The sequence below is a fragment of the Palaemon carinicauda genome, chromosome 35, assembly GCF_036898095.1.
Source record: "Palaemon carinicauda isolate YSFRI2023 chromosome 35, ASM3689809v2, whole genome shotgun sequence".
NCBI lineage: Eukaryota > Metazoa > Arthropoda > Malacostraca > Decapoda > Palaemonidae > Palaemon > Palaemon carinicauda.
This window is the reverse complement of record NC_090759.1, coordinates 53789674-53802173: the sequence shown is the minus strand read 5'-3', so window position 1 is coordinate 53802173 and position 12500 is coordinate 53789674. Positions and strand designations below refer to the sequence as shown.

Sequence of the window (12500 nt, the reverse complement as noted above, 5' to 3'; positions counted from 1 at the left end):
CATGTTATTACTATATTTTTTATATCGTATTCAATATTATATATGATGGTAAATCTAACAGTATTACGTTTCCTTTAATGAGATTTATAACCTTATAGCTTTCTAGAAGTTTTGCCAAAGCTATGATTAAACAATGGAACACAATTTTTGGCGTTGTAGTTAAATAGTTGTAAATTTAAGATAATGGAGCAAATACTATTTGTTGTGTAAACTTACTCGAGTCTCACTTTATGATTTTAGTAAACTTTATCTTACCTGTTTTTCCTGGTGTTAATCTTATATTTTTATTTCTCTCTGAGAGATGGAAAAAAACAAATCAGACAATGGCTAGGTAAAGTGGAAATCAAATCGCCTGAAATTACATATAAGAATCAGACTATTTATCAGTTTAGTGAGATCGGTGTTACTGTATGGACATGAGTCATGGTATGACAATGAAACAATCTCCAATAGATTTCGTAGGTTTGAGAACAAAGCTTTCAGAAGGATATTGGGAGTTAAATGGCAGGACAGGATTAGGAATGAAACTATAAGAGAGATTACTCGAGTACCATATGTGGATGAGATCATGATGAGGGGTAGATGGAGATGGTTTGGGGATGCTCTTCGCACTCCCCAAGAGAGATTAGTTCACCAAACGTTCAGCTGAGTTACACAAACCACTAGAAGAGTTGGAAGAACCAGACCTATATGGATGAGGACTATGAAATGTGAAGTGAGAGATGGTGAATGGAGAAGTATTGAATTAAAAGCTCAAGATAGAGACGACTAGCGAAATCTAACCGAGGCCCTTTGCGTCAATAGGCGTAGAAGGAGTAGATGATGATTTCTCTTTCTTTAATTCTATATTCATTTTTCCGAAATGAGCAGTATTTATAGTTAGATCTCTTATACATGGACTATTCACCTTTACTAACTAATGCTGTAACAGGACCAATAACAATGGTAATGATAATGAAAATAATAATAATAGAAAAAATAATAATAATGATAACACATGTTAGATGTAAGCACCATTCAAACTTAAAATGAAAAAAAAAAAAAACAGGACATGAGAAATTAATTTAATGGAATATCAAGAAACCTTATACATTAAAATGCACAATGATATAACGTATACATACTCGGACTATTTTCTTTACAAGGTCAATAATTGATAATTGTTTGTCCTCTAGGACTAACTAGTTGAGTTAAAGAGTGCAGAAAACACCTTCGAATTATACCCAATATTTTGTATTGCTCAGGATCCAAATACAAAATCGCAATGATTTGTTTAAAAAAGCTTCAGAAAATAATTCTAATGAGGTCTAAGTTTGCGATGTTAAATAGTCTCTGTGATATTACAGTTTTCATTCATTGTATTTATAAGATGGCCATGGAATGAATGTAGTTATTAGATTTGAATAAATATATTCCCTCTTTGGGCATATTATATTTTGGAAAATGAAAGGAAAACTATATTGAAATCATTTATTGCAAAATAGAATAAGATGGAAATACAGTATATTATATGTTAACTATATTACCAGAATACAGTTTCAAATGTATTGTTTAATAAATAAATTGAAGACCATTAGTTTGCTTGCTTGCGTTTAATCTCACGTCTCTGCTTCTTCTTCTTCTTCAGAAGTGAAGGATCCCTGGTTACCGTCAGCAGCGACTCCGTCGTGGCTGACGGGGACGGCGTTGGACTCGACGATTCTGTATCCGTCTTCGTCAGCCACATATTTAACGTAGAATTCCTCTCCTTCAGGTGAGGTCCAGCTGTGTTAGGAATATATTGATTCGTCAGGTATGAAATTGGTCATATTGGGGTGATTTTTGCTTTGCATGCACATATTTTTATGAACCAAAATATTCCATTTAGATTTTATGTGTTACCAGGTTTAAAAATTCTTCCATAAAAGTATTTGGTTTTATAAAAAAAAAAAAAAGGAAAATAATTACATCTCCACTAAAATATATCATTGTAAGAAAATTAGCATTTAAAGTGATGGGAATGATGATCTTAAAAAGATTTAAAAATGGATTTCCGATGTCAGTGTTCCATACTTGAATGGAAATCTGCAAAGAAAAAATTCAGAATGATTTTAGATGGTTTGGTTCCATATACCAATAATCTAATCATTAATCCTACCTGTACGTTCCCTCCACTTCATCTCCAGCATCACCCTCCTGCTCGTGCTCGTGGTCTTCCCCTTCGAAATCTAGGATGGTATCGGGGAGAGCGAGGGACAGACCCAGCAGGCACAGCATTAAAATCTGGAAAATAAATGTAAAAGCAAACATTGAATGACATAAAATTCTCTTATTCCGGTATCAATTAGACGTATCTATCAATTGCTATCTATCAAAGGAAATATCAAGACTGTGATTAAGGCGATACGAACCTTAACCTTCGGAAATACATGCTGATCGAGAAAAAAAACTTAATAACATTGTACTTCAAAGAAGCCTGAAATGCTTTCTTTACCGTTAAAATTAAGCAAATGTTTTTATATACTACTGAGGCTCAATAACAAAAAGGTAATCTATTCTAATATATGATATGTACATGGGATGTGGACTCGTAGTTAATTCAGAGGAAATCTTTAGAGAATAGATTCATAAGAATTATATTCCATAATTTTTAAAAAGGTATCAAATCTTATAAGTTTTTCTGTTACCGCTAAATATATAGCAGAGCAAAACAGTAAGACCATTCACGGGATATACATCTACCAAGTTGTTTGAATGTATACATAAGAAAGAAAATGGCTCATACAATTTCGGAAATATATTCCTTAATTATAATAAAAAGTAAACATCCAAAATTTAAAGCCAATTTTACAAGTATAGGAGAGGATAATATTTGTAAAACTATTCATGAGAGATACATTCCTTAAGCCCTATAATAGAGAACATTTATAGCCTCACGTACAGCGAACTTCATGGTGAGTGATCACGACTTCGGAGCAATTGACAAAGTACACCAGATCATACTCCAATATATATCCGAGAATTGGCCCCGCCCTATCTTGCCTCTCTCCATCCTTGCCACAGGCAGACCTTTTTAACTGGAGAGAGAGAGAGAGAGAGAGAGAGAGAGAGAGAGAGAGAGAGAGAGAGAGAGGTAAATAGTTGATCTACCAATGTAAGGTCATAAACTGTTGCCAACCAATAATGGTCATAAGCACCACACTCACACGTACACAGAGAGAGAGAGAGAGAGAGAGAGAGAGAGAGAGAGAGAGAGAGAGAGAGAGAGAGAGAGAGAGAGAGAGAGTGTGTGTGTGTGTGTATACTGTATTCGAAATGGAAATTTTCTTGATCTTAAGGCGTTAAAGTTTTGCTTAATATGGATGAATGATATTTCAAATTCTTAGAGAGAGAGAGAGAGAGAGAGAGAGAGAGAGAGAGAGAGAGAGAGAGAGAGAGAGAGATTCTATGATTCATCACTGATTAGCCAAGATAACCAGCCGCCCGTTGAGATACTACCGTTAGAGCGTTTTTGGATCTTTGCCAGACAGTATTGCATTGGATCTCTCTCTCTGGTTACGGCTCATTTTTTTTTTTTTTTTTTGCCTACATTTACCCCGAACAGTATAGCCAATTCTTTCTACATTCTCCTCTGTCCTCACACACCTGACAACACTGAGATTCCTTAACAATTTTTCTTCGCCTCAAGGGTTAACTAATGTTCTGTAATTGTACAGTGGCTACTTTCCTCTTGTTTAGGGTAGAAGAGCGGCTCTTCTAGGAGGACACTCCAAAATCAAAACCATTGTTTTCTATTCTTTGTTAGTACCATAGCCTCTGTCTTTCACTGTCTTGTAGTAGAGTTTTCTTGCTTGAGGGTGCACTCTGCCACACAGTTCTATCTCATTCTTTGAAGGATTTATAGTTTATATATGAAAGATCTATTTTAATATTGATACAGTTCTTAAATGTTTAACTTTATTTGTACATTACTTCTTTTGTAGATTGCTCATTTCCTTGTTTCCTTTCATCACTGGGTTATTTTTCTATGCTGGATGCCTTGGTCATAGCATCTTGCTTTTCCAACTATGGTTGTACCCTAGCTACTACTACTACTACTACTACTACTACTACTACTGCTACTACTACTACTACTACTCTACTACTACTAATAATAATAATAATAATAATAATAAATCACTCTCCAAAGAAGAATATCGCTTATTAAGAGATTGCTGATAATCAATTTACCTTAGGAGAAAGTTAAGAAAATTATTATCACATCGCCAAGTTGTTAAAGTTCCTATACTTTATTACCAGTTATCTTGTCTCAATGATTTTAACAATGATAGTTATGATAACAATCATCAATTTACACAATTTTTATTGTTTGAAGGAACGAATGTCCTTAGCTATCAAAATCAATTAAGCTTGGTAGAATCGGTGCGATTTTCTCTGTAGATTTATGAATTTAGTTTATCAATTTAGGAAGTAAACAGTTGAAGATTATAAAAACCAGCTCATTAAAGCTATTAATAGCCCCTAACTAATAGTACATTATTATCATCATTACTATTGCGGTTAGTAGTATGTCCCTTATTACGTTTATTTAATGGTCATGACATATGAAAAGTACTCTGCCAAATTATTTCTTTTTACACCATTAAATTCCTTTAACAAAAACATACAGTGAATATCTCAGGTTTTCAATATTAGTTATCATCATAACTATTGTTATTACTATTATGGTCAGTAGCAAAACATTTATTACAGTCATATAATTCACTTGACATGAAATGTACTCTGACATATTATTTCTTTACTCCATCCAATTTCTTCAAGAACTCTGGAGACAAAAACGTAACCAAAGCATTCAAACCGGACAAACCAGTTCCCTCAAAGTTATACAAATGAGACCTAAGAAAGGACTTTTGTAATTTCGTTTGGTGGAATTATGAATGATGGACGCTTTAAAAACAGAAAAAAATAAAATAAAATGTAGTCGTTGCATCCAATATAGAATGATAAATTGACTTTTCTGTTAGTTTAACCAAACAGGGCCTTGATTTTTTTCTTTCACTTTCACCAGCTATCTATTTGTGTATTCGAGAATAAACAGAATCTGCTTGTGACTCGCTGCATCGGAGGGAGAAGAAAAACGGCATGGATAGGAGTGCAGAAACTTTTTGATTGCATTGAAAATGCAGGAGCATCAAAAACACAATTTGTAATAAGGAAAGGTGCCGCTCCAAATGGAATCTAATCTGAGATCAAAGCAGATCACAAACCTAATTTCTGAGGGAACGTGTAAACTTCACAAATTAGTCTGTTTTGAACGAGATTGCATATCTAAAGAACTGACGTCGGTCTGACTGCAAATATGGAAACGTAAGCCTTAACGAAGAAGTGGAGGGCTTGTATGATCGGTCGTGAAGTTCTGTGAAGCCTTATGAAATATCCTTAATGTATTTAAAAGTTGATCTTGAATTATTATCTATATGTTTAAAAAGATCCAAAGTTTTTATTTATGAAATGTTTTTCATTAGTTTCGGAGTTTCCAAATATTCTTGCATCAAATTTTTCACCACCATAGCCTTTATATTAAAGTGTAATTCCATCAGTCAACCAACGTAGTCCTGAAGAAGACTCACGAAGTGACTCGAAACACGTGTTGACCCCAAATAATAGATGGAGAAACTTAAAGGCATTTTTTCCTGTTATTCTGGAAACTATCCGGAGAGAAACTATCTTCGATTTTGAACGCCCCCAACATATTGTCTATATATATATATATATATAATATATATATATATATATATATATATATATATATATATATATATATATGTATGTATATATATACACATATATATATATATATATATATATATATATATATATATAAATATATAGATAGATAGATATTAGTCTTTCTCTACATAAGCACCACCCATGGTAATGCATTTTTTCCATCGTTTTATGCAACTCTGGAGACCTTGTTTGTAAAAGACAGTGGGTTGAGCCTCAAACCATGACTCCACTTTAGAAATCAGTGTCTCATCGTTTGGAAAACATGTTCCCTTCAAAAATTATTTCATGCCTGGAAAGAGGGGAAAGTCAGATGGTGCCAGGTCATGATAATAGGGGGGTTAAAAAAAAATTTCATAGCAACAAGAGTGCGCTTCTGTCTGGGCAATATTCGATTTGTGAACTGGGGCATTGTCTTACAGGCGTCGGACTCCTCTGGTCAGCATGCCGCGCCTTTTGAATTTGATTGATTCTCGCAATTTACGCAGTAGTGAAGCATAGTAAGTCCCAGTAATTGTGGTACCCTTGCCAGGAAATCCATCATCCCTACTCTGTGCTAGTTCCAAAAGACGGTAAGCATGACCTTTCCTGCAAAGGGTTTGCTCTCTTGCCTTCTTTGAGGGTGGTGAATCGAAGTGCTTCCACCGCATAGACTGGACTTTAGTCACAGTATCATAGCGATGGACCCATGTTTCATCCTGTGTGATAAGACTGTCAAAAACGTTTTCCTGGTTTTGTTGACACATGTCCAACAGAGACTTTGAGCAGTCCACTCGTTTCTGCTTCTGAAAGGGAGTAAGGATCCTGGGAATCCACCGTGCAGACACCTTATGCATGTGCAAATGATCCAGAATTATTATTCGACAGACCCTACTCTTATCTTCACAATTTGGGCTAACTGACGCTAAGTTATACAGCGGTCTTCCAAAATGGCAGCCTCTACTTGACGAATGGTCTATTCATCAATAGCAGAATGGGGGGCATCCAGGAACGGGTGCTGTTTCGACAGATGTTAGGCCACACTTGAACTGGGTGATGCCAGTGTTTTAAAACATCATATGATGGGGCAGTGTCCTCTATAAGTTTGTTTGATTTCATTGAATGCCTGTTTCGACGTGTGACCTTTCAAATATAGAAACCTGATCACTGTTCGATACTCGACCCGGTCCATAGTCACACCTTCCTTCAATCTATAATCTGTAAAAAAAGGAAGCAATGTGAGTTCAGACCTGCATCTTATCATGTGACCTATACACTAATGTGTCAATACACAAGTGAAATTTCAGTCACACATGATAATCCTAAGATGGTAAGGGAAAATCTTGAATGAACGTCCCTCGTGTGTATATATATATATATATATATATATATATATATGTATATATATACTATATATATATATATATATATATATATATATATATATATATATATATATATATATACAGGCTTAGAATTAAAATTCCCTCACAACCACCCTAATATCTAAAAGCTAAATTTGTAACTCGTGTTTATGTACGAAAGTTTATTCAGTCATACACGTAACTTTCATTTAAATATAGAACCACAAATAGTTTTTGTTATCGAATCTACTCTGCTTCGAGAATAATGACCGAAGGGAAAATTAATTTCGGTTAAGTTACTCTACCCGGGCTTGAAGGTGAGCTTATGCCTTTGAATCGAAAAATATCTAGTTAGTTTGCTGGGGAAATAACCATAAACATGAAGCTGGAATGATTTATTAGTAACCAGGTGGCAATCAATGAAAGTTATTTGCAAAGGGTGAAATAATCTATTGCAAAATAAACTTGAGAGAGAGAGAGAGAGAGAGAGAGAGAGAGAGAGAGAGAGAGAGAGAGAGAGAGAGAGAGAGAAAGAGAGAGAGAGAGAGAGAGAGAGAGAGAGAGAGAGAGAGAGAGAGAGAGAGAGAGAGAGTCTTGAAATATTTTTAGAAACTTAATTGAATTATATTTTCCGTAAACAAGGCCAATGACTGATGAAATCTTGGGTAGTCTGTAGGTTTGCGTAGAATTAATGAAGAGAAAACGTACTGTTATCAACTAAACTCTATTGCATTTGCTGCTTTCCTTTTATATTTATTCATTTGTAACGATAAACAATCTTCATAACACCTACAGGTGTACCGGTTTGAAATTACCCCCTCTAAATCTTACCCCCCCGGTAATTTGAAACCGGATTCAAACTACCGGGGGGTAACTTGATACCGGTTTCAAGCTACCCCCGGGGGTAATTTGAAACCGGTTTTATGCTACCCCCCTGGTTTCAAATTACCCCCCTCGTTTTTGCGCAGGATCTCATCATTTATGAATATTAATAAATTGCTTTTGATCAGGGTCAACACAATCATTAGGTAATATGTATATACATGTACTGTTTCACCTATTGGTATCGTTTATTAATATCCAGCCTTTATCCGTCCTTATGTTTATATCTTAGCTAATAAATGTTGGATATTCCATTATCAGTCATGGGCGCATATTTGACCGAGACAGGAAGACGAGGTGAAATTTGATTTTGACGGTTATTTTTTCCATTATTTGAAATATTTCATAATTATATTGCAAGCAAATATTATATAAGGTATAATCAACATATTGATCATAAGCATATATGTATACATACGTATACATACATATATATATATATATATATATATATATATATATATATATATATATATATATATACTATATATATACAGTATATATATATATATATATATATATATATATATATATATATATATATATATAATACATGTATATGTATTTGTATGTATGTTGTAAATACTATATCATTCATGATATCTGTAAATAATTGACACTTTTAATAAAGCAAGATTGTAAGCAATTATAACAGTTTTAATAAAACATGATACAGTACATGCTGTTTGCTTCTACTGTACTTACATTGGTTGTTTGTATACGAAAACACCTGGACTACGGAAAAGTCGTTACACTTTATAGCCCTCTATGGATGACATTGAACACAGCTTGTGTTAATCTCACAACTGTTGTTACTGATTTTAGCCTAAAGGCAGGCAGCTGTGTGTTATCATGGGCTAAATCAAATCTATTTAAACCATCTTCCAGAATAGTAAGTGATGGATTCGTGTATGGATTTTTTTTCTCTGTTGTTGAGCTCGAAATGGAAAATTATTGAAAAACGGTGTCATAAAATGTTTAAGAATTTTACCTGAAATGTATCATAAAGAAAAAAAGACCTCGCCACATGGTCACCTGTACATTCCATGCGGTTTATATAAGACTTCTGCCCCTTTGTCATAGCTCCATTCTTTCTTATTACTCATTTCATCAAATGACAAAACAGCAATACCTAGTAATCGAGACTTCATACCATCTTTAATGTCCTCTGGTTTAAAATGAATCGAGCTAACAGTAGCTTACACAACGTTAATTCTGTCTGCACGACGACATGCATGTTGGTAATTTATATTTGAGCTTTTATTTTTTGCGTGCATAGCATCCAAATACTACGAAGTTACTATGCATTATCAGTGACAGAATAAATGAATATACAAAGAGATATATGGACACAAGGAGTTCTATTGTTATATTGCAACTATGGGTATGGTCAAACCATTATAAGAGCAAACTCGGAGCCCAATAGCGGCATTGCCAGTTCTCTTGGGTCATTTTCAAAGCACACCTGGCTTGACCGCTTTAATCTATGGGCGAGCCAAGAATAGGAGAAAAGGGTCAACTAATAAGTCATTCACCCGGATTTGAACGGTCCTAAGAATATAATCCTTTAATTTGATACTCTCCCTAAATTGTTTCCTTCGTTCTTTTGTTTGCAACCACGTGGTGACAAGTTGAAACTCTTAAATATAACAATAGCAAAATTGTTATAAAACGATTATCATACGAACAGAAATAATCTTAATTTAGATATCAAATGAATTCATTTCTCAATTCTGATTGATTATTAAAAGACAGGATTCTTTACAAAGGATTTAATTAACTATGTTTAATATGGTATATTTACGTAGGTGATTGTATTGTTTTAGAATTTATTTAATTAATCGACAAAATTAATTTCTTTACAACAAAGGTTATATTAGCATACGTGGTTATGGTGACTTCGTCAGATGAAGTTAGTGCTATCACAAAAGATTCAATAAATTAGTTCATTCAGACCATTTTCATGTCTTCCTTTATAATGTTATCAGTATGCTTAATACCCTTGACCCAATTTACCTTGCAATCTGAAACAAAGTCGTTTTTATAAGTTGGCTGCATCTGTGACACGTTTGATTGTTTGGTCAATTCCAAATTTAACAATTTCATTACCATTTTCCCATTTTTTTTTCTTAATGTTTAATTTAGTAAATATTTTGTTCCATGTAATGCTAAAACAGGGTTCATTGTGATGGTTTTGATTTCAAATATTTTTACGGGTAATATCTATCTTTTTTTACTTAATAATTGTTTTGTATAAAGTTAAATGCGTCATAGTTTGTGTTTAATTGAAAGAAGGCCAGTTAATTGAAAATAAAAAAAAAATAAAATCTCGATAATCACTCGCACACTGAAATAAAATAAAGTTTACCTCGCCGTGATCACTAAACCTTAAATGAAAGTCTGTAACTTCAAATATTGTGAATTAGGGAATTATATGACACTTTAGGTCTTAAATACGAAAATATCAACAATCACACGAACAGAAACAAAATAAAATTTTACCTCTCCTTTATCACAGAACCTTGAATTACAGTCTGTGACTTTTAACGTGTCATATAATTCACTAATACACAATTTTTGGTCTTAAATACCAGATTAAACTACTTTTCCTACTGCTGCAAAGCCAACAATAAATGCATGATACATATTTGCGATGTCACATGAATTATTTATCATTCTGATGAGGGGGGTAACTTGAAAACAGAGGGGGTAACTTGAAACCGGTTTCAAACTACCCCCCCGGTAATCTGAAACCGGTTTCAAGTTACCGGGGGGTAATTTGAAACGGGGGGGGTAACTTGAATCCTTTACACCGGTTCAGAATAATCCGAATGGTGAAAACTACAATTGAAACACCTACGATATTAACATCCTTTTCAGGTATGTTCTGCCTTCTCTGTAACTGAAATTACTGATATTTTGATAGAAATTGCTTCTAGTATTCACGCTTGCTTCAAGGAAAAAAAAAGCAAGATGCAATGTAAAGAAGGACTACACTCTTAACCACAAGTTAATCTAGTTACTTATTCTGTAGTTATATTTGCAAAATATATATTGTCTTATTTATTCAACTCAATTCTTAGTTATTGTGACTGACAATCCAAGGCTATGCAGTTTACATACAAAACTTCTTGCATTTGACAGTATAATAAATATTTGACACTTTTTACTGCGTAGTTTTAGACATCAAGTATCACATCAGTTTATGATTCAGTGTTATAAAGATATTGCATGAAAGCATATCTTCAATAATGCAGTAAACCTAAATGCACTCTATAGATAAATGTAGACAAAAATAATAGTCCGAGAGAGAAGTCCTTGCAGTAACCTGGTGCTTCATGAAGGCCAGGTTCGTCATTATCAAATGAATTCCTTTTTTCGTGAATGTACGTTTCTTAATGATAAAACAAAACATCAGGGGTAAAAAACAAATATTTTCATGCGATATGAGCTTTATTAATCATTTAGAACAATAAATATGTCGGAAATTATTCATTATATATATCACCGGTATTTCTATTTACAAATATCCACAATTAATTTATGTCTCTTGAAGGTTATTACTCCTCAGCTTCTTCAGAAGGGAAGGATCCCTGGTTACCGTCAGCAGCGACTCCGTCGTGGCTGACGGGGACGGCGTTGGACTCGACGATTCTGTATCCGTCTTCGTCAGCCACATATTTGACGTAGAATTCCTCTCCTTCGGGTGAAGTCCAGCTGTAATAGTAAAGAAAAGAAAATAATTTCTACCTCTTCTTTAATGAAATATACAGTACAACGGTTTTTCACACCAGTGATGTGAAAATGATTAAGTGCCATGACAATCTTTTGTTTCTCTTATATTTGATGGACAATTTAATGTAGAATTCTTCTCACTCGTGTGAGTCCAACTTTAATGGTAAAGAAAAAAAAAAGAATATGATTATATCATTTCCATTGGACTAATATTACACCTTGCGTTAGTAAACAGTTGTCCCACCAACTTTACGTAAAAAAACATAACGTAAAACCTTTGCATAAACCCGCTTCCTCAAGAAATTTTATCTAAATAAGTTGAAAACCCTCCAAGTATAATTATAATGCTGCGTAAAAATCAAATTATGTTGTGAATAAATTTGATTTTTCTTTCAATGGTATCTCACTAATTACTCTTAAGCGTCATCATTTTACTTATCGTATCCGGGAACTAGATTAAATCCCCCTACGGGACCAAATTTTAACAAATAATCTACTTTCCCCTTTAAAGAAAAAAACGTTATAGACACTGTTTATTTCTAAATAAACATATTTTATATAAAAGAAAAAGGCAATATTAGCCCGAAATATTCTACATCTAATTTTGTGTTGCCTCTTTAATATAAATGAAGAATTTTTTTTTTCATAAAAACGATGGTTACCTGGTCAATAACTCTTTAATCTCATAAAATCAAAGTAATATTTAAAGGTTTGTTGAATATTGAAAGGAATATTAAATTCATTGAAGGATATAGTAAAAATATATTATTATAA

The 12500-nt window shown here is 33.5% G+C and overlaps 2 protein-coding genes and 1 pseudogene across 2 annotated transcripts in view; all 3 read right to left on the bottom strand.

Moving 5' to 3' along the window:
* The window catches only part of LOC137627294 (cuticular protein 47Eg-like), a 9758-nt gene extending 6826 nt beyond the window's left edge, over nucleotides 1-2932 (bottom strand). Inside the window, exon 1 of the mRNA XM_068358375.1 lies at nucleotides 2921-2932. Coding sequence (XP_068214476.1) covers nucleotides 2921-2932 — 12 coding nt within the window. The remainder of the gene's footprint in view (nucleotides 1-2920) is intronic.
* LOC137627472 (cuticle protein CP575-like) lies at nucleotides 1472-2256 on the bottom strand. The gene is made up of 2 exons (XM_068358556.1): nucleotides 2138-2256; nucleotides 1472-1764 (listed from the first exon to the last, which is right to left on the bottom strand). Exons 1-2 carry the CDS (start codon nucleotides 2254-2256, stop codon nucleotides 1599-1601), a joined length of 285 nt encoding a protein of 94 aa, XP_068214657.1. The 3' UTR covers nucleotides 1472-1598.
* Nucleotides 2933-11551: 8619 nt separating the features above from the next.
* Nucleotides 11552-12500, bottom strand: part of LOC137627471 (cuticular protein 47Eg-like) — a 2838-nt pseudogene continuing 1889 nt past the window's right edge.

Coding starts and splice junctions, on each gene's coding strand:
- LOC137627472 (XM_068358556.1), bottom strand. CDS start 2,256: ATGCTGTGCCTGCTGGGTCTGTCCCTCGCTCTCCCCGATACCATCCTA. Junction 1,765..2,137: donor GAAGTGGAGGGAACGTACAG/GTAGGATTAATG, acceptor TTCCTAACACAG/CTGGACCTCACCTGAAGGAG.